Source organism: Amphibalanus amphitrite, unplaced genomic scaffold (assembly GCF_019059575.1).
Source record: "Amphibalanus amphitrite isolate SeventyFive unplaced genomic scaffold, NRLGWU_Aamphi_draft 000409F_arrow, whole genome shotgun sequence".
Classification (NCBI taxonomy): domain Eukaryota; kingdom Metazoa; phylum Arthropoda; class Thecostraca; order Balanomorpha; family Balanidae; genus Amphibalanus; species Amphibalanus amphitrite.
The window spans coordinates 270,646-297,604 of record NW_024881903.1 but is presented as its reverse complement, the minus strand read 5'-3'; the positions used below and the strand labels follow the sequence as shown (position 1 = coordinate 297,604).

General features: G+C 45.7%; 1 protein-coding gene across 21 annotated transcripts in view; it reads left to right on the top strand.

Moving 5' to 3' along the window:
- Positions 1-26,959, top strand: part of LOC122390789 (longitudinals lacking protein-like) — a 76,136-nt gene that overhangs the window by 2,973 nt on the left and 46,204 nt on the right. For 15 of the 21 annotated variants that reach the window (XM_043384070.1, XM_043384075.1, XM_043384074.1 and 12 more), the window contains exons 2-5: positions 1,791-1,976; positions 5,425-5,601; positions 5,995-6,445; positions 6,836-6,931. In XM_043384070.1, the coding sequence (XP_043240005.1) occupies positions 1,791-1,976; positions 5,425-5,601; positions 5,995-6,445; positions 6,836-6,931 (910 nt within the window). Of the gene's footprint in view, positions 1-1,790; positions 1,977-5,424; positions 5,602-5,994; positions 6,446-6,835; positions 6,932-15,800; positions 17,584-18,187; positions 19,245-19,384; positions 20,718-21,204; positions 22,584-23,128; positions 23,403-23,750; positions 24,553-25,044; positions 25,321-26,959 lie in introns of those variants that run through there. The other 6 variants (XM_043384069.1, XM_043384080.1, XM_043384068.1 and 3 more) reach the window with 6 other exon arrangements.

Here is a 26,959-nt window from a genome sequence, read left to right as displayed (position 1 = left end):
CCCCCCCTTTGGATCCGCCACTGCACTCACTGACATCGGTACAGGCGTCGGCTAGAAACCGTCGGGGGACGGGGGTCATGACTTCCCCGAATTTTATTCCATCTCTCAACTTTTCCTGTAAAAGTAACCCTGGTGCTACTACTATTAAGGCGCCTTACCACAACTGAGGCGATATGTCGGTACGGGTATCAACGGTGCATCAATGACAAATAGCAATATACAAACCAGTAAAACGCCTTTTGGGCGAAGAACGAGCGAGCGAGATAGTGAGCCCTGCACGTGCGGAAGGGCGAGAGGGTGCTTCCAACGGGCTTGCGCAAAGCACCCTTCTAACCGGTTGCTAGCGGTGTGCCAAATTTGAACGCAATCGGCCCAGCCGTTCCTGAGATCTGGAAGCGGTATTCTGCACGTGCGCACGTGCAAACGGGGTCCAAAATGACTTTTGCACGGCACCCTACTAACTGGTCCCCAGCCGTGTACCAAATTTGAGCGCAATCGGCCCAGCCGTTCTCGAGATCTGGAAACGCCCCCTGCACGTGCGCACGTGCAGCAGCACCCTAACCGCAACACATGGGAATGCATTGCCTGGTGGGTACCTACCTGTATGCCAAGTTTCAGCGAAATCGCCCCAGTAATTACCGAGTTACTGAAATGGGAACAAATTTTGCACCCCTTATTGTTGTATTTTGCACGTGCACTGGGGGTGACCCACATGCATCGAGACTATCCTATTTTGGGTAGAAGAGATGCTGCTACCCTACAAAAATTACCGCAAGTCAATCGCCCAAGCGGCTGCTGAGATATGAGCCTCTCAAAATCACTACTTTTGCAAAACACTTTGAACACCCCTGACTTTTCACGTGGCACGTGCCACGATGGTCACTGAGATGTATCAAAAATAGTCAATTACGGGGTAGAAGGGATGGGGCTACCCAACAAAAAAGACCGCAGGCCAATCGGTCCAGCGGTTGCTGAGATATAAGCCTCTCAAAAGCGTTACAGGCCGGGCCGGGCCGGGCCGGGCCGGGCCGGGCCGGGCCGGGCCGGGCCGGGCCGCTCATACTGAGATTTTTCCGTTATATTGAAAAGACTCACTTCGCTCGCTGCGCTCGCTCGCTCGTAATTACAACAGTGGCGGCAGAACACCTTCACCTTCTGGCGACGGGGCACCGCCGACTTTTGGTCGCATTCTTTCCATGGAACGCCAAAAGGGCTAATGTTAAAATGCCAAAATCAAAGGGGGGCACGGTGCCCCGGTGCCCCCCCCCCCCCCGTTCCGCCGCCTATTAATTACAACACTGGTCACCAATGCATCTTTCTTGGCATTACAGAACCATAAGCGCTTCAAAATCTGGAGAGCGTCTCGGGGCAGTGGCGTGGCGAGATATTTAGATTTATCTACAATCAACAATGGGGTGAAGTTGTTTGGAATTGAAGTTGGAAGTTGGGGGGGGGGGGCGCCCACACAAGAGACAGGGGCGCCACCACTGCCTGGCCACCCCAGTCCAATTGTCTTAAAATAGGCCCTGATGGTAAGTGGCTATCGTGAAGGATTCTGATGCATGCAAGGAAAAATAAAGTTGCATTCGAGGTATACAATATTTGCTGGTTGCTAAACTATTGATGATTTGAAGTGTTATTTCAATGATTTGTGAGATGTCCACATGCTCGGTATATTCTTTACCTACCTAAGCGTGGCTGAGTCCTGTATTTTATATCCAAGGTTAATCCAGCACTTCTCTAACAAATAAATCCTGAGCATATCTGACCACCTTCCCCTCCATTCACAGGCTCTGGACGGGCAGAAGTTCTGTCTCAAGTGGGACGGATTCCAGAGTAGCGTGACGTCGCTGTTCGACAACCTCAGGCAGGTAGAGGAGCTGGTGGACATCACGCTCTGCTGCGAGGGCCACCAGGTGCGCGCGCACAGGATGATGCTGTCCGTCTGCAGCCCGTACTTCAGGGATCTGCTGAAGGTGAGGCTCAGTTTGAAATTAAATGGCATCAATGGCCTGGGCCCTGGTTCACCGGTGATAGCAGCACGCTGCTATTACACGTGTCAAATTGGGTTTCCATGGAGACGTCAACAAGCCTATTCCTCCAACACTACCAGAAGTGTGACGTCAGCTTGCGAAATGGAATAGCAGCGTGCTGCTGTCACCGGTGAAACAGGGCTCTGGCAAGCTGGTGTCTGGTGGCAGGCTGATGGATAGTAAAGTAAGAGGGCTGGTGTGAACAGTAAAATAGCCAGTAAGATATGGAGACAAGGTGAATATGTATTGCACATAACTTTCCTTCCATTTGTAAACTGATTTTGATGACTGGATTTTTATAAACTTCAGGAATTTGATAAACTAGCAACCTGCTGGGGATCCTGGAATTTCACGCCCTTTGTGGAGAGGGATGTTCGAACACGCACCTCCTTCTGACTCAGCTCCTGGGCCAAGAAGCGACACTGAGTAGGTGATGTTTGAAAGAGCGTAAAAATATTGACAAAATAACCTCAGTCACTTTTTGTCAGGTGAAAGGTCAGGTCACCAGAGTTCATTGGAGGCCAAATTTTACCTATTTTCACGTTGAATGTCGACAATTTTCTACAAATTGTCACAAATCTGAACCCAATAGAGCTACAAAGTTGCAGAAAAACTCAGTCTTATTGATGCTTTTTCCAGGTAATTCTCTCAGATATAATCTAAGGTCAATGGTTTGCAACAGCCCCTTGTCAAGATGCATTAACCGGTCTCCCCCGTATATGAGGGGGGGGGGGGATTTGAACGGACCCTTCTCGGTTCTTTCGCGAATAACTCGCGTAAAAAGTGGCCGATCGCGACGAAGCTTACAATACTGTCGAGTTGATCAATTTTACACCTACAGTGAAAATTTAATGACCCTGACCCAATTGACCTGTGACCTATTTCTCGACACCATTTTTGGCCGGAATCGCGATTCGGCGTATGTCGGCTCGCATTAGCCGCGCGTTTGCTGTCTTTTCGTGGTTTCAAACGTTCAAACACGCGATATGATGTTGGTCACATGCATTAGAGTGTGTCACTTGGGTGTCAAGGTCACCTGAAGGTCAGGTCAGGTCACTGACCTTAGATGACCTCAGCTCACTGAGTTTTACATTCAAAAGATTCGGACTAAATTTATCAAAAGAAACACCTCCGCCCCCGAGCAGGGTGTGATAATGTGATTAATGAAAAGTTTGTTAACCCGCGCCCCAGTGGCGGTCTCAGCCAACTTCGCCCTAGTGGGGGGGGGGGGGCATATGTTACCACCCACCTCTAACTAAAAAACTAAGAGGGCTAGAAAGACGCGGTAAAAAGCAGTCGATAGCTCTCAATGCGTACGTTTGAAAGTATTTCAGTCATTTTTCATCTTAGAGCAATATTGGGGTCACCAGAGGTCATCAAAGGTCAAAATTTGCCAATGGTCATTGTATTTTTCAGAAAACATGCCGTTATCTCAGGAACTATGGTAGCTAGAAAAACGAATTGAAAAGCAATCGATAGCTCTTGAACTCTTCTTTTGAAAAGGTCATTATCAAAATTGACCTCAGGTCACGGGTTTAGCGTCCAGAGGGCAAAAACTCCAAAAATAGCTGTTTTTACGAAAAGACACCTTCGACAATAACTTTCGACAACAAAAAGCCACGACATTTCTATTACAAGAATCGTGTTCCTCTCGCCGAGACGCGTCGAATGAACTATAATTTGACCTTGAAAGGTCAACTTGAAAATTTGACCTCAGGTCAAGGTCATGACCTTACCGGAAAAGGTCATGTTGCATATCAGTCGATGCGTCTCGGCAAGACAAACACAATGAGACCATCCCCAGCGTTCTATCTCTTTCCAATCGCGAGTAATTGGCAAAAATCTGTTTGTAGCCTCAAATGACCTCAGATGACCTTTCTAGAGGCTATCAGCAAAAATGACACCCTGGTCATCACGGTTGGTCCAAATCATTGTGATTTTGAAATATTTGGACTGTTCCTATGCGTACACACGGATCTAGAGGCGTTTTCATTTTTCTCCAATGGCTTGTAATGGAAAGGTCACGCCACTGACCTGACCTTAGGTCACGGATATAAAAAATCCGAGATATACAAATTGTAGGCGCCCATAATATCATGCAATCCACCAAGTTTAAAACCTTTCTGACAAACACTGCACGCTGGACATGATTGCAAACTTTTTTAGGCTTGGTCAGTTAACTTGACCTGATGACCTGACCTGACATGACCTGGGGTCAAAAATTTCACACATTGTCCAAAATTAATGTACCAAAAGCTACCCCAAGCGGCGCGGCGCTACGCGCCGCGGTTTTTTATTTATACGCAAAAAAACGCGACAGGGTGGTAACATATGCCCCCCCCCCACACTGGGGCGAAGGTTAAAGGTAGTGTGCCACCTTTGAAAGATTTCCCATTTTATTTTTCCTAGGATAAGAAGCTTCTGTTTTTACATAATATCGCAAAAAAAATCAAAAATGGGCCTGGAATAGTGCCTTTTTCGCCTAAAAGTTTTTCGGTTTTTAGATATGTATAACAACTGTAGTGGGCTCACCTGCAAACAGGCGTCGGGCAACAATCGCGAATGCGGCGCACTTGTGACAATAAGCAAAGGTCATTATAATTTTACGACCATACGACGTACGGGAATGAGTTATCAGCTGTCTAATCGTAGACAACACAATGTCGAGCCTTAAACTGTAAGCCCGTATTGGTATTGTTTCTTTTATTTGGCTGTCGAACATTATTTATGGTTTGAAATATGATTTTATGTAAAATAATTGATATGAAAAAGCCGTCTTATAAGTTATGAACCCATTTCACCACACGCAAGTGGCAGAAATGACAATGATCAGCTGACGCATTTTTCTTGGCCGAAGTCAGAGCGCGCGGCCCGACACACCCACGCGTATTTGGAAATTCCGACCTCGACGAGCATCAGAAGCCACCTAACAGGCGTGTTCGAAACCGCAGGAGATGATGATGAACGGGTTTATCGAAACTTGATTGGATGAGCATATCGGTAATAGCGATTTCAGTGTGTGCAGTTATTGTTCATAGTGGTGTGAAATGTGGTTGGGGTACGACCGACAACCCGTCGGGGCGAATTTCGCACTGGGGTACTCAAAATTTGAAGAATTTAAGACGTTTCCATGAGTTTTGAAGGTATGGATAAGTTCTAAAAATCCGGTTCTCCTTATCTGGGCCATTAACTCCATACGGTCCAAGAAAGCTGGCACACTACCTTTAAAGCTCTGGTCCTCAAAATAGAAATAACTATCAGTTGTAGCTGAAACTTCAGACCATAAAAACGTGCATTTTGTGATGTGTACCCAAACGTGGCCATGCTGACACTGACAGTCATGTTCCAGAATGTGTTAAAGCTGACGCTTTTGTCTTTCTTTTCTCTGCAGAACAATCCGTGCCAGCAGATGGTGTTCTTCCTCAAAGACACCACGGCGGCCGACCTTAACGCGGTCATCGAGTTCATATACAAGGGGAGCGTGAACGTGTCGCAGAGCCAGCTGGCCAGCTTCATCAAGACGGCGGAGATGCTGCAGATCCGGGGACTGAGCGGCGAGGAGGATAAGGTGGTTGTGGGAGTAGATGAAAGGGGAAAGAGGATATGAGAGGAAAATACTGTCGTGAGAAGGCAAAAACGATAACGTTGGGTCAGATGTCATTGCATCAGGCCAGACTAGGTCACCTGAGTGTGATCGGTTTTGCCTTTGTACGGTAGAATAGGTTGTTAGGGTGCGTTGTGAGCATAGGTTGGAGTATATATTGAGAGTCTGAGACATGGTATGGGAATGATGCAGGAGAGGTTTCATTGCTAACTGTTTAATTTTGATCTACCGTAACAGATTGATCATATCATACTCAACAGCTGCTTGTCTATCCCCTCCCCTGCTTGTCAGCAATCTGTGACCGACCACCAGCTAGTGGCCGCCTCTCTAACCGCAGTTTCTCGTTCTCTCCACCAGGCGGCGCCGCCTCCGTCACCACGCCGCACCCCCGCCGCCCCTGCCGCCGCTACGCCACCACACAAACGCCGGCGTATCTCGGGTTCGGACACCATCCCGCGCCGCTCGCCAGCTTCACCATCTCAACGACCACGGACACCAACCCCGCCACCTGGTGGACAACCGCTACCACCACCACCACCACCACCTCAACCGGCCCTACAAGATCTCACGCTTGAGCAGACACAACACATGGATCACCAACCTCCACCGCCGCCTCAACACTCTACACACGCTCCGACGCCAGTGGCAGAGTCGGTTAAAGTCGAGAAGATTGATCTCACTGAAGATGAAGAAGAGGCGAGTCTCGACTCGACGCTATGCCATGTCGCGGAGTATGAAGGTGGTTATGATGGGTCGAACTCTGGAATGGAACAGATGCCCATGCTGTCGGCTGACGCGTTAGGAGGATGTGAGTATATTTTGGAGGGGGGGGGGGTTGGTAGAGGAGAGGGAGAGGGAGGGTTTAGAGAAAGTTCAGAGCGTTTGAACATTTTGGAGGAGAGGGATGGTTGGTTAGAGGGATGGTAGAAGGAGGTTTTGTATACTTTTTGTATACTTTTTGGACAGGGCAAGGTTGAGAGCGGGTGGGTGTATTGGAGAGAGGATTGGTTGTGTAAAGAGTATGTAAATGTATCGGATACAGCAGAGAAAGAGTGGGTTCAAGGTCGTCTTGTCTCATATTGGTCTCTCCCGCCCCGTGCCCCTCCACTAAACAGACACCCTCCCCAGTATCTCCCCCACTGACCCTTCCCCCTCTCAACCCCACTGACCGCCCCCCCCCCCCTCCCCCCTCCCACAGTGCCACCGCTGGGCGCCGGGCCGTCTCAGCCGGCCCGCCCCCATGGTCTACCCCACACCCCGGGCGGAGCCCAACCAGAGGACGGATCAGGAGCAGGTAGGCTCGGGAACTGTGTGGGATTGCCCGAGGTGAGCCCTAGGGATATCCCTAGGGTGATGCCTGGGGTTAACCTCACCCGTGCGAACACACACATACAAGGCGGCGGTTAGGACGTGTGGCTGTAGAATGGCAATGGCTAGGTGTCATGGGTGTGCTGGCGTTAGTGGCTGACTGGGCTGAACTTCCAAAATTAACTGACGTGGCAGCTGTTAGTAGTCGGCATATTGCTCTGTAAAGTCTCGAAATTCCTTAACTAACAAGGCGAGGAAATGTTTTAAGCTTTACAAGCCTGCTAATAAGTAGGTAAGAGCTTAGTCGCAGCAGTACGTCATGAACAAACCCTTTGTCGTGGTGACGTGGTTATTATTCGTAAAGTTGACGATAACACGTCTGACTCTCGTTTTTATCATTTGGCCAACGCTTTTTAAACAGATTACAAACTGAAATGAGCCAGCCTAGCTCCCTATTGAGCTCATATGTGGCCGTTGCAGCGCTAAGCCCTTCAAATATCGGAAGTTTGATGTTTTTAAATTGCCAGCATTGTTTGTCATCGTCGTGAAATCTCTGACGCCTCGTACTGGCAAATGCTTGAAACGAAAATAACATGGTCATTTCGTCTTCTGGCGCCGTAAATTCTGGTAGGCATCGCTTCCAAAAATATCGATAAAATATTCTTTTTCGGAAAAAATATCCGCACTTCCAAAAAAAAAGAAGAAATGGCTGCCAGCGGTACATAGTTGGCTTGCGCGGAACGTGCCATACTTATCCACTGAGCACGTATTTATTCCGGCAGGCCCGTATATATGACTACCAGCCGGATCTTTGTGTATAGGGCGCGTGTGATCCCAGCCATAAATTTGGCATCGTTAGGTTTTGATTGCGTCGTGAAAATTATATAATGACTTACAGTGGTTCATTGATGAGCTTCGTGCGGCAACTTCTTCCCATATTTCATGATGTAGCATTAATTTTCACGTTCCACCACCCATAATTCATTTTCCAGTTTTCAACAACTTTTTGCTTTTGTCAATAAATAATTGTTTGAAACGGTTTCAATTATTCATCAAGTCTTTCCATTTTTCTTTTACTGCAAAGAAAATGTAAAGTTCGCTAAGAAAAGCTCTCTTTCCGTCTACTCTTTACATCCGATTCCCATATAGCAATGTAAGGCTCTGATCACACCGTCTTACGAGTAATTCGACCGGACTGGTGGTATTTTTACGGAACTAAGAACGCACCTAGACGCACGGATGGGACTGGTTGGCTGGCCGGATGGATATAGGTTTGAGTGAAAGAGGGAGAAGGCTGGAGGGGTGCGGAGGACAGATAAAGGGATAGAATGAGAAGGGAGGGATGTGGGATTCCGTTAGGGAAAGCGATGGCTGTAGGCAAATACGGAAAAAGTAGGGTAAGTTTTAGAATGGCCCAGGTAGACTGCACTGTTGGCGGAGGAATTAATGGGGGGTAGGGGAGAGGGAAGAGCAAGCACTACGTTACGAAGGTTGATTGATAGAAGAGAAATATGAAGGTGGCACAATAAATCTGAAAATCGGGAATGTAATTGATGGCGCAAGGGTGAGACTAGCGGCTCTGATTAAAAACCAAGGGTAATTTTAAGGAAACATCCGAATTAGAGATGGAAGGCTATATAGAGGTGCAGGGCGCCTTGCGCAATTGCTTAGTGGTGTACTAATATTTCAGTTGAAGGGTGGGACGGTGGAAAGGGATGTGGTAAGGGTGGGTGAAGTTAGGCCGGGCTGCATCAACTATCAATTGTGAGGCTAGCAGAGGACGAGAAGCCTCATAAGATAGGCTAATAAATTGTGGACGATGGTTATATGGTGGCTTCACTGGAAGGTATGAGATTATCTTCAGAATATCTAGATGTGGACCCAGAGGAAGCAAGTGTCAACCACCCCACAATACCTACGTCCTTTCAGGGGTTAAGCGGGTCCCTGCGGTTCATTGTTCCGTTAGAATATCGATATGTCTTTCCTTCCGTCCGGCCGGCCAGCCCGCCTAAATCCCTGCGCATCATGTAGTGCTTTCAGTGGATGTGTAGGGCACACCGTGTAGGAAGTTAAAGCCGCCTTTTGTGTGTGTGGTCGCACGGGTGGGAAGTATCTGAGATCACGCATTGCTGGCGCTGATGCCGATCGTGGTGAATTGCACTACGTCGTAGTGGAATTACACCACGCTGTGGTGGATTTTACTTCGCCGTGGTAGATTGCACGGCGTTGTAAGCTATTCATGTTTTGAATCATGGACAGTGTTGGACAGTGTTGAATTGAAATACGTATCAATGTCCGTTCCCCGTTTGTTGACATTCTTGACCGTTCTACTTCTGGCATTCTTGATTAAGTTGATAAGAGTTCGATTTAGCCTCTTCAGAGACGTTGCTCCAATAATTGTCGAATTGATTGTGTGCCATTCTTCAATTAGTTTGGTCTGGTCCGTGGCTCGTTCTGTTTGCCTCCCATTTGTTCAGCATCCCACTTCGTTTGTCATTGTGAACTCCGACACTGATTTTGGATATCCTCTGCAATATTTTTTGCTATCCCGTCTACATCTGCTGCTGATGGCAAGACAGCTTGGGTCAGCCGTTCCGCACATTCAGAATATCTTTCGTCATTGCTCAGCATACGGCTCGGCTCGACTGTTGTGGCTACGGAATATCGCTAAATTGGCCTCATTTTTCGGTAAAATAAGTTTTTCGTTCTCTTTATCACTACGTCCGTATAAAAAGGTTTTCGCTCTATAACTCATTGCATCATTGGAGAAGATTGCAACTCGGTCACAGCCCGTGGTTGTGTATTTCTCAGTCTGTAGCTCCTGGCTCATTGCCTCATTCAATCGGTACTCTTCTTCTATAGTTATGCCCAACAACACTGCTGGATGTGGTTTGGCTTGTTGGTGTACCGGTTTGGTCGTTCTGCAATTCAATATCGTCTCGACAGATTTTATCATCTCGGAATTGATTTCATCGTTCGTCGTCTGACGCTGCCTCGCCTTGCTGCTTGAATGACTGAAGTTGTATACTCCATATGTCGATGTAGGCTCATGTATCATACATTCCATGCTCGAATAATCGAACGTATGCTCCAGAACTGAGGCTTCAGTTAAATTATTGTCCTTCGGTTGCTATTCGTTGCCATTGCTGGATGGAGAAAGATGTTATTTTATACCAATCTACGGGCTCCTGTTTTTCTAAGCTAATTGTTTTTATTCTCCTTGTTTGCTTTTGGCTCTCACAACCTTTCGTTACTCCCTTGTTGCCATTCGGCAAGACTACTCGAGGGCAGCGCTTTTCGAGGAGCGCTGTGGCCCGAAGGTTTGGACTTTGAATTGTGAAAAACGCCCGCTCGCCGCAAAACGCAAACACCGCAAAACGCGCAAAACGCACGCCCGAAACGCCAACGCAAACGTCGCAAAAAATAAACAAACGCCCGTTGCCATTCGGCAAGACTACCACCAAGATACCAACAACAGTTGTGCTCGTATGTCAGTAGGTAGTATTTCAACCTCCGTTAGCCGTTTTCTGGGACCAAAATCGCATTAGATTTTCGTCGTTCTCTGCCATATTTCGCTTACTGTTTTCTCTGAGACGGTGTTCCCTGATGATCGAAGATGATTTGACATAAGCCACGTAAGGATTCTTGTACGATATTTGGTTTAATGTGCATGCTGAAGCTGATTGGGCCTCGGGCGACCGGCTGTCTCATTTTGCCTTGTTCCATGCAGTGGAATTTGCAGATCGTTTTGCTTTGGCAGTCGTTGAAACCCGCTGGCGGATCTATAGAGAACATGACAATCATTCTCTCGTGATTGCTCGTGACAGCTTTATAGTCATGGAAGTAGTCGTTGCGTCGCCGTATTTCCCTTTGCGTTGAGTGTTGCTCAAGCAACTCAGTATGTGCCAAGCTTCTGAAGTCATCTTGTCTACCATCTGCGTGTTGTTTCGCTAGTGGAGTGGTTGCAAGACAATCATTGGTCTCATCTTCATGAAACACCAGTTTCTGCCAGTACTTTCTGACGTATCGGTGTTTTAGCCGTTTTTCTTCGTTGAACCACATCGTCTCCGAGACTTTGTCTGCCTTTTGTCTCCTTTACGCTGCAAATTGGCCAGGTTACGGAGTTTCCATGTATGACGCAAAGAGCCATATGCGACCTTTCTGAATGCCAGGAAAGACGTCTTTGTACGATTAAGAACGCTGTGCGACTCTTTCTTGCTGAAGGGTTGGTATATACGAGAAGCTTTGTATATGGCGTGTATGGCGTAGTTTCCGTATATAGTGCTCCCATTGTAGGATGGAAATAGGTTTGACTTCATTCTGTGCCAATACTGTCCAACATTGCCGAATTTATGCTAAGAATGCATACCCTGATAAAAGCGTTACAGTGATGCGTGATCTCAGATAATATTGTGTTGATTCGTTCGTGCTCATGATTACGCCATTGATGTGTGTTGTCGGTAAAATACGACTTATGTGCTTACAGCCTCATATGGTTTTGTATTTATTGAACGATTAAATAACTTTTTTTTTAGCCTGTGAATAAAAAGTGGCAATGACAAGATCAATAATTAGCAATCAGGCTTGTAATGTGGGCGTCTCATCGTTAAGAAATGAACTGTTTATAATTGAAGAAGAAAAAAAAACGTTCAGTTTCAATAACTGGCGCCTTCACTCACGTGTTGCTGGCAAAATTTCGCAATTTACAAAGGTGTTCTATCGCTAAAATGAGTATGCATCAGACATTGGGCCCGAACCCGACCCAGCGGACCAAACCGGGATTAAAGGTGCAAGCATCAAAATTGATTCGAGCGTTGAATGCTTTTCATGCACTGCCATATGCCTAAAATTCGAAATTCGACATTCTTCTAGCGTCTACGGTCGAAAGTGTCTTGTGGCCCATTGTGCCTGTTTTTAAATTTGGTGGTCTAAATCGGGTGGGCGATCAAGTAGGATGCAACACGCCTTGCCTTGGCACCGGGCCTCAGTCGCCCGCCCCATCACTGCGACTAAGTTTCTAGAAAACTTGACCGTTGGACCATGGAATCTTCGCCATTTTGGCCAAACTCTGCTCTCTAAATAATCGGTCCATGTTTTTGGAAGCGCACTTTTCTGGCCCAATGTTTTTCTCCCAAATAATTGAATATTGCTATTGGTTTTGTCATCATTGCTTCTTCACGTTATGCAATTGCATCAAACACCATCCTTGTCTCAAGCACATAAGTCGTATTTTGCCATATGTGTTTTTTATTATTATGAACCCAAATCCGTCAATAAGTGCTTATTACATTTTAACATAAATGCTCTCCCTAAACATTTGGCTACCTTCAATCTCCACGTATACATCAACTCAGTAGATCCACTTGACACTTTCTTATTACCTTGGACCATTTCTTTTCTTGCATCACTTCCTTATATACAATATCTCTGGCGTTTAAATACAAAATAGATAATGAACCGTCATGCGATCTTGCTGCTTTTGTTCTACTTGCTTTGAAATGGAGTTATCTGCTGAATTTCGGGACATACGAGTAGACTGTCAGTGCTGTAGATTATGAGTTTTTATATGAATTATATGCCCCATAGGCTGAATTTCCAACAGTCCATGGTTGTTCAGTGATGTAATAGTGAACCCATTAACCTTTTTGGCGTATTCTTTTAAATGTCTCTGGAAATATTGCGATATTTGAATTTGGTAGAGTATAGGCCTTCACAAACTAGAAGCTTTTTTGTTTGAATCCCTGCTGTTGTTTGCCTCATTTTTCCCATAATGGAAATTTCGTTTTCCTTTTATTTTGTTTTCTACACTAATGGCACAGGTTACCAATATTCACTCACGTTCGTCTCGCGGCCGAGCGGACGGATTTGAGACTTGGGAGCCCGAATCGGTGCTCGCTTTTTGTTTCCGATTGGGATGGCCTGCGGCCGGGCGTTTCGAAATGTGCTACTGGCTCAGTGGGTTGGGCGGCCCTGTCTGGCTGAAATTCGAAGACGGTACGCCCGAATAAATCCAAATCAGCATGCCTCAAAAGTAACCCATTGAAATTGTAGGATAATCTTCTATTTGGATGCACGTGATATGGGCCCAGAATGTTGAGCTGGAATTTGCTCTCGATGTTTATTTGTCTATTGTATTTGACAACTACCACACCAATAAAACGCTCAAGCTTGAGGCCACCAGCCCCGCGCACGGTCTCTGATCGGCTCTGGCCCTCCCCTCCTCCGCCCTCTCCCTGTCCGCCCGTCGCCCGGGGCGTCCGACCGGTCAAGGTCACCGGTCAAGGTGACCTCTGACCCCGGAAGGTCAGCTAAGTCGCTGTTGCTAGGGCGACGACGGAGGCCGAAATTAGACTTGATTGATTGGACGGTGAAACATCCCATTTTCTTCCATGTGAATTCTAATAGATCTACAGCACTGAAAGTCATGTTTTTACTCGCATGATTATGCGTAAATGCAAACGCAAAGATCGCATGACACTTTATCTAACCAAGCCCATTTACCACTGAAAATTTAATAAGTGACATTAAATTACCGGAGAGCCAATGCATCTAAAATTAGGGTATACGTAGGCAATCTTATCATAATTTGGCGTTTCTTTTTGCTAAGGTAGGCTTCCAATGCCCATGAATCATGATTTTATGGTAGCTAAAGAATTTCGCCATTGGTTCTGCTTTCAAGAATGGCTAGACTTTTCCTCTCGCTGATTTTGCGTTTAGTCGTAATTGCGCGGGACCGTCTTCCTCGCGGTGAAATTTGGCGGGAAGTGCAGTGGTGCGGCTAATTGATTTAGTGTTTTTGTGTCGGTAAGCCATCTTTCTTCGCCGTGCGTGGATATTGGTGATTTGTGCCGTTAGTGAAACACCAAATAAGGTATCGTTGCTTTTTATTCTTTATTTCTTTTGTCAGGAATTTATTCTTTATCAACCTTACTTGTCCAACCCTGAGTATATTCTGGATGATATTCTTGATGAAAGACGAATATTGATAGTTACACCGATACATACGATTTTTACATATGCCTTCTCCAGATAATGTTCTTTTTCATGACGATCGCGTATGGTTTTTTTTTTTTGGAGGGGGACTGTCTAAAAATAATGTCGATATTTCACGGTCAATGATAATTAGCTTGCCATTTTTTAGACACTCGTAGTCAGTTACTTTTACTCATCATACTTTCACTAAATCCAGGCCTCCTGTCCTGTTCATCTTTTTAATAAGTAATGGAATACTTTTACACTATCCACACTTTTGTTCAGCTTTGGCCGTGAATGTTTGCATATTTTCGTGTTTTATTGCTATTGAGTTTTTAGTGTTCGCCTGGGTTAGAAGTTTGGAGTTCTTGTATGCCGTGACTCATAACCTTTTCTTGATTACGGAGCGAGCGAAGCGAGCGGAGTCTTACGTAGAATAGCGGAAATTTCTGAGTATGAGCGGCCGGCCGGCCGGCCGGCCGGCCGTGGTCACGCTTTTGCGAGGCTTATATCTCAGCAGCCACTTGACCGATTTACACGCGGTAATTTTTGTAGGATAGCTTCATTCCTTCTACCAAGTATTGGACTATTCCCGATGCATGTGGGTGACCCCTTATGCACGTGCCACGTGCAAAACGAAGAGGTGTCAGTTTTGTAATAGTTGCAATATCTCGGTAACTACTTGGCCGATTGCGCTGAAAGTTGGCATGTAGGTAGGCACCCACTAGGCACTGCATATTCATGTGCCAGAGTTGGGGTGCTGCTGCACGTGCGCACGTGCAGGGGTCGTTTCCAGATCTCGAGAACGGCTGGACCGATGGCGCTTAAATTTGGTACACGGTTAGGGAGCAGTTAGTAGGGTGCCGTGCACAAGTCAGTTGGGACCCATTTTGCACGTGCGCACGTGCAGGGTGCCGCTTCCAGATCTCCAGAACGGCTGGGCCGATTGTGCTCAAATTTGGCACATCGCTAGAGATCGGTTAGTAGGGTGCCGTGCACAAGTCAGTTGGAGATACCCCTCGAAATTTCGCACGTGCAAGGCCCACCCTCTCGCTCGCTCCGTCAGTCGCCCCAAAAGGCGTTATACTGGTATAATTAGATATGGTCAATGGTGTTTGTTTGTATGCTGTGCGTATTTTGTTCGGGAGTATAATTTTTGTTTTCTGTCAATGTTCATTGTTCATGTGATGAGCAAAAATACATGTCACCAAAATAGGAGGCATTGATTTCGGGTGGAAGTTCTCGGTTTTCTATAACACCATAAGTAATTATTTTCGTGTTCACAACAGAATCAGGTCCATGTATAAATTAAGGTATGCAAAACAACTGCTGAAGCGTGATTTCCTTTTTACTGTTTTGTTTACATATGGTTCTTTTTTAGTTGTCTCGAGCCAAGTAGCCAGTTTTTCGTGGATATTCTCACACGGAATGCCATTTTGTAGGTTTGTGCTTGGTTATTTTTACGTGTTTTATGTTCATAGGTAGCGTGACATTTCTATGGTCCCATTTTTTCTTGGCATTTCTATTTCATCCAAATTGTTCGAAATGCCCAAAACATTTTGCTATTCTGAGGATGGCCCAAACTACATCTTCGACCGAAATTATATGGAATATTCTTGCGGTTGAGGCGCGCAAAAAAGCACCAATAAAGAAGCCAAAGGTTGTCGTACATGGAACCGATTTGCTCATTATTTACTGTGTTGTTTTAGGTATTTAGGGCATAGTAATACATTCATAGCTGCTCTCGCCGCCGGATGCCTAGCCATTCCGTTACTGCCAACACACTGCTGCCACATAACACTCGACACCTCGCCTTGAATCACGCAACCACCATCATATCCATCATCATCACCGTCGCTAACTCACTGCCGCCCGTCCTCCAGGCGTTCTGGCCTTCTCTTGCAGCCTGTGCGACAAGCGCTACAGCTCCTCCTCCTCCCTGGCCATGCACATGAAGAAGCACATGGGCGAGACGGGCTGCTACATGTGTGGACGGGTCTTCAGCATGAAGCATCATCTGAAGAGGCATCTGAGAAATGTGCATGCCGTGCCAGCGGAGAGTCTGGCTCCGGGCGCTTCAGCGCCGAGTAGTTTGGCGTCAGGATTCCCGATGTCTAGTGGCTTAGGGACTGGTTTTCCGGCTTCAAGCAGTCCTGTAACAGGTTTTCCAGCGTTGAGCGTCACGCCAGGCTTAAAGATATCAAGCGAAGTTACGCTAAGCGCTCTAACGGCAAGCTCTCCAGCGGTTGGAGGTTTTTCGTCCGGTGCTTCAAAGTCAGGTGTAACATCGGGCACTCAAGCGCTCGGCAGTGTGTGGTTTGGGAATCTAGCTTCTGGTTCTCTGGCGTTTGGAAGTCAGTCTTCTAGTACCTATGGCGGTATGGGGTCCAGAACTCCCCCTTCAACTACTCATATTGCGCGCACTTTGGGGTCTGGGAGACCTTTGGGTACACTCATTCCCCGCACCGTGGATTCTGAAACTCATTCTATGGGCACTCCTCGTACTCTGGCGTCTGGTTCTGTTTCGCCGGGAATTCCGACGCCTGAGGTGCTGACATTAGGAACCTTGCGAGTATGGCATCAAGTAGCTGGCGATGCTAGCGTAGAGGATAAAGAAGAGTCTTCGGGGGAAGGACGTGAGGAACAGGCTTGAGGAGGATGAAGTGGCTCTGTGTCTGAAGGGAAATGGTGCCAATCAATGAGGACCCACATGCGAAGGTGGCGTCATGGAGAAAGAATGGAACGACTACGTTTTTTTATGGCAACGGACTTAGAAGGCATTGAGACCCCTGAGTCGAGTGGTGTAGATGAGTTGGTCGGAATGGATAGACTAAGTAGTGTTGCAGATATTCGGACACATGTATTCCTAGAACCCGTATCTACCATTTGATGCATGACGCGTGTAGGATACGCACAGTGACAATGCGTCAAAAGCCAGCCACTTGTCGTCAAGTGGTCTGGGTTGTTTTCAAAGCGCATATTTGCCTCTGATGTCTTTTTCCGCCTTTCACTTTGTTGGATATTATGTGAACCACTGGGCAATGTATGGAATCGATGTTTTTATGCTGAAAATTGTAGGTATACTCGATCGAGTGAGACATTTAGAAGCTGGCTGTGGTGTTTCACTCGATCTGTATTATCCTCATAGATTGGCTGCTCGGATAAGTGATAGTGATGCCACTAGCTTGACATTTCTGTCATTGCTGTTTTACTCCTGGAAAAGGCGTCTCGTTGAATGGGAGCATTCTATTGTATCACTTGTCATCAGTGTCGTGTTTGTATGTTTGTCATTGCATTGTCTCACACCGTCAGAGATCATGTTGACGCCGATTCTGTGTGTAGCTCACGTAGCTGATTATTTAGTCTAAAACGTGACTGGATGTGTGTCGATGCTTGGTGTGTGCCACCGGTCGCGGCACTGATGTCAGGCTTTGATTGGGCATTTCATTGATATTCCTGTTCCTACCCGTATACCCACTTTCCCATGTTCTGCTTCGATGTCAGAGAGATGCCTAGAATTTGTTATCCGCCCAATACACAATGTAGCTCCGATCTCTTTGGCTCGTAGATTTGTGCGCGGCTTATGAACGTCGCCTTAAAGTTGTTTACCTTCTCGTTTCAAGGAATTGTGCTAGTGTTACTGTAAATAAATATGGTCAAAATTGGGATAATTGTGTTTTCTTAGCAGCGCAATGATAGTGGCCTATTCAGTCATGCCTGGACATATTAGGCCCCTACACACAGCATGGCGTATCGAGATATAACTATATGTGGAATGGTACCAATCAGCAACGTCTTCGACAGATTTTCGTCGATTTTCAATGTAAGTCCATGTCATATTGCTTGATTATGTCACTGGGTTTGAAACTTTTAAGTGAAAAATATTTACTTTTGTTCTTATACTGGTAATGATGGTCCTACCGTTCTACGCCATATCGACTTATCCCCGTGAAGCAGGCTTTTTATCGAAAACGTGCGCTTGCCGCATGTCTGTGCATTTTGAAATATATACCTGCTTTTGTGTCATCAACAGACCCAATTCATCATCATCATCATCATGGCGAATCTCTTAAAAACATCACTGCACCACCACATCAAAAACTTTCCATCGTATTTACTATCGCCACTATGACTATTGTTTACCTTTCTTAGTTCATTTATGACCATCTTGTTCTAAGCACATACCCACTACGCTCTTTTCTACGTCATCTCAAATGCCTTTTCTGCGTGAATAACCACACGGGGGCTGATATTCGTTCCTCCTCCACAGACATGCCTCGTTTCGTCTGCCAAGAATGCGGCCGATCCTACAAATACAAGGATTCTCTCTACGCTCATATCAAGATGCACAAAGGACTCACAGTGTGCAGATATTGTCAAAAGAACTTTGGGACGGTGGGTGAACTGAACCGACATATGAGGCAAAAACATAGCGTGGGTCAGACGTGATAAAAGATGGAGGAGGTAGAAAGTGAAGTGAAGCGCTGTTTACATGAAGCACAGAAACCGAAGTTTAAAGCGCAGAAGCCTGAGTTTGACAGCTGATGCGGCGAAGAAGACCGATTTGACTACTTCGCGCAACTAAATCTAAGTGTTTTGAAGAACAGAGATCGGGGCATATGTGATAGGCTTGCAACGTGATGAAAAAGGAATGAAACCGTTTTTTGAAGCGCACGTTTGTTGTGGACGTTGTTGAGTGTTTGCTGATGGCGTGATCCTGCCGTGTATGCTGTTGTACTGGAGTCAAGCTAAAAACAGCGCCTTTTGCAGTTGGCAATGGATTGATTTTTTTTGTATGAAGTAGGGCTGTATTTTTTTCATTGTCCGTTTGCTGACTGTACCGCCCTATCGCATTAGCCTTTTTTCTTTTGGCTTGATTATGAAAACGAATAAAAATACAGAATTGCTTAGGGTCCTCATTTTGTACAGTACCTGTCTTTCATTCTTCGGCGTGTCGGAATTATTTCTAGAACGTTTCATGTTAACCAGGTTTTGTAATAAGTTTCGGGTCCATCGCTTGGCATTACTGAAAGATCATGTTTATTTCGGTGAACGTCTGAGAATGTGAACTTGTAAAAGCACGAGCAATGACTTATCATCTGCCTTACCGCGTTGGACCCAAATATTGTCTCCAACATTCAGTTCTTATTATCTCATTTCCTTAGTGGATCATGCTATCCTCGGAACACATACATGCTGTGTTTTATTGCTGTTATTCCTACTTTTGTTACACCGTGGCTGCTTAGCTGGGCGTAACTAAACCCGCCATTGACAATCAACAACAAATTATTCACCCGAGATAAATTGTAACCCAATCCAAAACCACCCAACCAAACGACCAAGACCAAACACCAAGGCCCAAAATAAATCACCCAGCCAACCGCCATTCAAACCCAAGAAGACCACCTTCCCCACTCCACTATCCCCATCCCTAACATTCCCTCCTTTCTCTCTCCATTTCCAACAGATCCAGCTATCCGATGTCCCATCTGCGGTGTTCGCTTCACCCGTCGGGACTCGATGCTTCGTCACATCAAGAGGCACCCGAACTGGCGAGCTCACTACGTTAGCGGGCGAGTGCACACTTCGTCGAGAGGAGTTGGGTCTAGGTCGGGTCTAAGCTGGACTGAGAACGCTCAGGCGTTTCGTAGCGAAGCTGGCGCGTCGAAGGTAGTCAGAAGAGTGAATCAGTACCGCGCAGCACGACGTGGAGTGTGCTATAACCAGCAGGACTTGGATAAGGCCTGGGCAGTTCTTACCAGAGGCTGGTGGACGGAAAGAGTAGTGGGGAAGTAGGTGATCCTTGAAGGCTGCTGAGGAAATATGTGATCCGCAAAGGCTTGAGGTTGTGATGTAAATAAGGCATGACTTGAAGGTTGGTAGGTAGGCTGGTTAGAGGTAGGTACAATTTGTACAGCGGTACGTGCAGGCTGGTATGCCTCGAGGGTCCTGGTTCTCATAATCTGAGTTTCCACGAGTCTCTAGAGTCAAGAGTTTTTTTTTTTGCAATTAGGCGAGGGTCTTGGCTGTCATCAGTCAAGTGTTTTACTTGTCATCCTCCTAGGGCTGTCAATATTCTTGGAGAGTAACCAGGCTTCTTGTATGCCTTCTTCAAAGGGCATTGTTAGCCCTGAGCCGGGTCTTATCATTGGGCAATGGTCTTCTTGGTTGTGCGCAGGGTCCTGATTGCTACGTGAAAAGTACTAAACTTCGGCTTCATGTGATATACACAGGCCTGTGAATTAGTCAACCGTCTGTCAGGGATATTTGTCATCATTTTTGCGCTGTTTATGACGACAACTGTGGTAATATGACTGAGTGTGCCTTGTGAGCCATAGTGAACGCTGCACTGTGGTGATACGTCACTTCGTTTATAGTATGCATATTAAAGGTTTGCAGTTTTGGTGTTCAGTTCAATTTCGGTGTGACGAGTTTCATTCTCGGTAATTTGTAAATTCGTTGCGATTTGATACAAATTCTGTTATGCACGTTCTTGTGGCAACGAGTTTCCCCGATTCCACAATTTTTGTACTTAAAAGTTTTATGAGGAGACAGGATCTTAAATGTCGCGTTTGCTGCCTGTCGTGACATTGGCCTACCGAATGGCGAATCTAGTTATTTCTTTGTCATATGTTGTTGGCAATTCTAACTCCCTTTGTCTTGAAGTGTTTAACATTGTGATTTATACGCTTGGCAAGTTGTTGTCTTTGCCTATAGCTTTTACTGTTCTGATTCAACTTTTGCGTTGAACGTTCGTTGAAGGCGAAGAATGTCGTCTTTTTTAAATAAAGGAGCCATTCTCGTGTTGGTGTTAAATAAGGTACAAATGTAGGTGTTCTGCCTAAGTAGGTATAGACATGTTCCTGAGGTGTTTGGTGTTGCGCCAGGAGCCGCGCCTGACAGTTACATTTTTACTTTCAAATGCTCAACTTTAAACGTAGCGCGATTGTTGCAAACATCTTACCTTCAGCACTATCACAAATCACAAAAATCACAAACGCCAGTTTCCTGCCTATCGTTGAGTTGATAATCTGTGGGACTTCTAAAAAAAAAAACAATGTTTAGCCATGCCTCGACATTTTCTGCGCCATCAGTTATGAGACATCCACGAACTATTTCGAACTTCTGGACAAGGTAAGCGAACTAACCCCACTCTCACCATTCCCCGTAACGCTCACTAGCCCATTATTCCCTCTCCCGACCGCTCTCGCTCTTAGCGAATGTGCTACGTGAGAACAACCCAAAGCCCTCACTGTTTATCTTCATTGTGTCTCGTCTTTGTTCCAGGTGGTTACCCGAACAAGTGCAACATCTGCTTCAGAGAGTACAAACATCGCGTCTCTCTTCTGAGTCACATGAAGGTCCATCAGGGTATGACTACCTGTCCCAGATGTGAGAAAGTCTGCTGTACAGTCAAGGATCTTCGCAAGCACATGGAGAATGCACACTCGATGACACAAGCTGAAGTGAGGGGAATTATACCGACGAAGCAGAAATATGCACCGGCTGCTGTGTACTATCCGAGTCCGCAGTAAAACTAAGGTGCAGCAGTGAAGGTGCATCAGCAAATACATCAGGTGGAAATATCAGTGGATACATCAATGGGCACACCACGCTGATGCCATCTGCATTCTGGGTGTCCTTAAGTGGATTGGACACATCATTGCACACATCAGTGGAGACACGTCAGTGGATTGACCTACAGTAGATGGTAGATACAAAGGTGTCGTGACTGTGCTCAGCTGCTTGCCATGTGTCGAGCTTGACCAGTGACAGAGGTTGGTGGATATAAATACTCTCAGGTGAAGTAAAAAATATCGGGCGTGTATAGCCTCGTCGCTGGTGCGCCCTGTCACTCCAAATCATCATCATCGAAGTGAATAATCTCAACCGCAACAATCACGCAACCACATTTGGTGACGATTAACATGAGCATGAGGGCTTGTAGTGGTGTGAGAGAAGGCATGCGAGCGATGGTCGAAAAAAGGAGTAGAGGGATGGTCATATGGTTAAGTACGTGGGGGGGGGGGGGGGGCTGGACCTCATGATTAATTGCAGCAGTGTGTTGCGCAGAGCAGGGAGTTCAGCTATCGAGTTAAACGAAAAGGGGCGAGTTTTGGCATTTCTCTCAGGTTTGGCGTGTGAATGATGGATACCTATGAGGTGGCTTGCTCCGACACGTCACTAGGAGAAGTGCGCTTTTGATGACAAGACAAGCGCTGAGAAGTGCGACGGGGTTTTCGAAGGGAAAAGACGCAAATTTTTTGATTTTAGCTATTTGACTAGTAGCCGACTTTTATAGATCTGTTTTCGTATCTGATTTTCTAGTGTTTCATTCACTCTTAGGTACGTGTCGTAGATATTGCCGGTAGGAAGTGTAGAATGTTTGCCTCTGTGTAGACGATGTGTAGTTTATATTTGTGAAACCAGCTGAATGTTGCCGGTACTTTTTGTGTTTGCTAAACGTCTAGCAAAGACTCGTGTGCATGATTCTCCTATGCTGATAGTGACTTGTGCTATGCATTAGATGGAACTTAAGATTTTCTCCCAGGTGTTACAAGGCATGTGTTTCCATGGCTGTAATTTGTTTTGTCTCAATGGTTCAAATGATGTTTCCTTTGTATTATTTTGCCAAACGAAGGTGTATAATAAATCTGCCTTTGTTCTTCATTATCTTCGACCGATTTTGCAATGAAAATGATGCGCCCTTTTCCTTTTTCGGCTCATTTTCAATTGTGGTTTGTTTTTAGTTTCATTGCCAGCATCTGATGAACTTGTCTTCATCCATCGTAAGTGTCAGCCAACATTATCTGTCGAAGCGACATGCGAGTGCCTAAAGCTTGACTGAAGGGAAGGACGAAAATGTGAGACGGTCACGCTTCCCTTTTGAGAGTGACGAGTTTACACGGCAATACGTTTTTTTATAAATCAACGTTTATAAGATAATTATAATTTATAAATACACGTTCATAAATCAAAAGTCACACTTTTCACGTCACTTGCACCGCGATAATTGTTAGGGTCTTTTCTCCAGTCCTTTGCTGACGCTTATAACAGTAATACTTTATCGAATCTGACACGGTATCCAAGATCTTACTATATCCAGTAGCAGCCTACGACATTTGAAGTCGAAAACCCCAAATTATATGAATAACTTATCACAACTACCACCATTTGCCTCATCATCATCGCAGCCACCCTATCATTACAGAGCCGGGCCGAGAAGTCTGCCACATCTGCTTCAAAGAATACAAACACCGCGAATCCCTCTCCAGTCACATGAAAGTTCACATGGGCCTGACAGCGTGCCCCAAGTGCGACAAAGTCTTCGGCACCGTCAAGGATCTACGCAGACATCTGGAGCATGTTCATGCGCTGTCGCTGGATCAGGTGCGGAGTATCGTGCCGACGAAGCCGAGGAACCAGCCGCAGATGTACTACTATCCGACTGATCAGTGAAGAGTGGAGATGGTGGATTTCGCGAGGTTAGTAGGTTTTGGGTAGAAGATCGGATTATGTGGCATTATCTGGTGTTGCTACATGGCTTTGCAATTGATTTGCTGTTAATTGATGGCGTTAGTTTTGCTACGGTATTCATATTATTTATATTGCCACACTCGGGCGCCACGTTATTATTGTTGCATATCTCTACCTCCCAAATCATAATTTTCATCCAACTTTTCACTTGATGTCAGATTTGATGTTGATGCTTTGCTTGTCTCGCTTCTCAGACAAGACAAAATGTTTTAACAAGGTTTCCTGGTGGATTACGTGAAATTGATATTTAGCCCGTGAAATTGATATTTTGTGCTCATTTCTTTTTTCCTTTGCAGGTTGTGAGTCACTGCAGTGGTTTGATGCGTACCTCGTCATCAGTCATCTGCTTGAAATGATGCTTGAAGTCACCTGCTGCCAGGTCATCGTTGGAAAACATCAGTTGTGTCCACAGCTTCATTGTGTATGTCTTGGACATTTAGGGAGACCGTCGCTTGTACCATGTCTCGCGTTTTGCTGACCTATTGGTGACATACTCATTGCCATGGTATAGGGTGATCGAATGGTACATCGGACTGGTTACGCTACTGGGTTGGTGTTGTAAGCTAGGCCCATTTGGCATAGGATAGAACGTGTCTTTTGTAGAGTAAGGTGTCGACGTTTTTCCAGTGTGGCACTAGTGTTGTATGTGCTGATCATTCGTTGTCATTTTAGCCCAATTTCTTGGTACTCATGTATATCTTGTGGCGCGTTTTGAACGCCCACGGAACTTTTTGGTGTATTTTTAGGACAAATGATTCATTGTGGCATCTGCTTTTAACGGTTAGGTAATATATAAATCCTCTTCGACGCGCAGTAGTAGTAGTTAAGGTACGCTAGTAGCAGCTTTTGTGTCAATAATCATGTGTGCATCTTTTGCGGACATGATCGCCTTCATTCCATCAATTACTCGGGGTACTTGTGCTTTCTATTTTTCCTTTTTTGGTCAAGCGCAGAAATGGCAGTGGTGAGAATCCTAGCAGGGTATAGCGGTATAAATCAATGCCGCTTTTCTGTGATTTTCCTGATTCAACTATTGCACTACCTTTGGAAACAACCTGGTGTTTTGGCTCAATAAATTGTGACAATTGACAAAACTGAGAAGGCTGGTTTGCTGTATGGTATTCGAGGCATAGGAGGACTTGGGAGTCGAACTCGAATGGTACGTTGACCCGAATGACTTCTTTTTACTGTATTTTGCTCGTTACTCTCACAAGCCGAAAGTCGGTAGTGATTTCGAAAGGGAACTGACACATGCATTATTTGCATGCGTTATGCCGTGTAAAACTCACAACACAGTATGCTATTGTACGCGTCAGTTAAGTGACGGTGATTCTTAGCCTTTTAAACGAAGTATCAAACGCTGACTAGAATTTCCCACCCTAGCCTTGTATTTCAGTCGAATTCAAGAGCTCTAATAGTTAAGTAAAGTTCAGTTTCTTCTTTAAACGTATATCTCTTACATTGCATATTGTCATGCGCACTGTTCTTCGAAAGCATAACCGTCCATCCGCTCTGAAACCCTTTCCAAGTTTCAAAACCACACCATTGACAATGTATGTTCAGTGTGTGACAATCCTAACCTATTCTCAGGTGGTCATCCCTGTGATATCTGTGGTCGGCGGTACCGCAACTTCAACTCACTTGGACATCACCGCAAGGTCCACATGGGCTTCACCACCTGTCGGCTCTGCGGCAAGGTGTCCAACAGGGTGGCTGACTTGAGGATCCATCTCCAGACCGTGCATAAGATGACGTTGGAAGAAAGTCGCGTCTTTGCGCCAACGCCAGGAAGATATGCTGCGAGGTGAAAGGCTGAGGGATGTACAGCCCACCGCTAAAGTAATGTAGGGTTTTACCAATCTCAACGGTTGGCTTTGACTGGCGATTGCTTAATGCGGAGTGATCGAAAAGAAGATGTCAATAGCTAAAGTTGCAGCTGCAAGGGTGACGATACATATAAGCTACATTCAAAGTTTCATTGTAGTCTGGCTAATCGTTCCTAAGCTTCAGAAGCAGAACATACCCATGACTGAAACCGCACATTACTCCTGCTGTGGACTGTACCAGGAGGGCTTTGTGGTCATGAAACTACGAGGTGACGTTTTAATTAAGCGGTATGGCAGGAGAAGGGCCGGTCTCAATGAGTTTGAGAAGTGAATGGCTGAGTTCTGGTCGCTAAGGCTAATGGCCATGCCTTGTCCGCCAAGCGTCGTGGATAAGCTTTGTTCGCTGAGGTTCATGGCTAAGATTATTAGGTGGCGGAACGAATGTGTGCGATTATGAGTTGGCGGAACGAACGCTAGTGTGCGGACGAAAACGCAACAAATCAAACATGTTGTATTTGACCAATTGCTAAGTAAGTGTGAAAGAAGTTTCTCAGTTGTGTTAACTAGTTAGTAATTGTCAAAAATGGATGAGGTCTCAAGGTACTGTGTTGGTTGAGTGTCGTCATTATCAGTGCATTATGTCAATGTAGCATAGGTATCCTTTTTTTGCAGCTCATTCTGCCCAATGAACGCTCTCGATGTTACCAGCTATCGAATGTCGCGATATTCGACATTCGCGACGCCTAGCCCCCCCCCCCCGTCCACCAAGTGAACAACGAGTGGCCAACAAGTCTCCGATGTTAAGTGAACCACTGAGTTTTGGTAGTACTGCAAAGTGTCCAGCCGTGGAAATAAACCGCTCGCAAACAGGCGCGTGAATGTTGATTTTTTTCACCCTGTTGTTTGCCTTTTGACTTCGTTTGTTTTGTGTTCTTTTTTTACCCCGTGAACACAGTCATCGTTTTGTGACAAATAGATTGATGTTAATGAATATTTATTTGGACGATTCATGATAGATGATATATGATAATTTTCTATTCTAGGCTTTCGCTTTTCCATTCTGTCCCGTGTCCGACACCATTCATTACGCCGACGACGATTCTTTTATTTGCGGGGCTTACATGAGCGTGTTATACGTACCACGAACTCATTTCGATTACACTTTGCATTGCTATCTTTTGATGACATGCATTTACTCTGCAGATTATATTCACAGCAACTAACCCGATCTAGTACAGTTTCACTCCTACTTGAGGTAGGTCCTCATAAAAAAGAGCAACCTGACTATTACGAGAGGAAGAAATCAGACTCACTCATACCTCCAACCCCAACGCTTTATCGTATCGGCTTACCATGAATGTTGGTTCGTGTTCATTGAACACGAACCAACATTATCATTATCTAACCAAAAACAAACAACTTACCGTCAAGTGCCAAACATATACCAAGAACAAACCATGCTCTGCGCAGCTTTCCTTTACCTAGATTACATGAGCAAGTTAACACGCATCAGGTACGGATTTTCCTACTTGCTCACCATTATAGTCCGTTTGTAATATGCATTTACTCCGTTCATGTAACACAGGTCTCTGTCCCTTAACACCATATGTTGATCCAGGAAGATGGTCTCACTCGCTGCGGTGGGATACCCCTCAAAACGGCTCCAACCTCGAAAAACT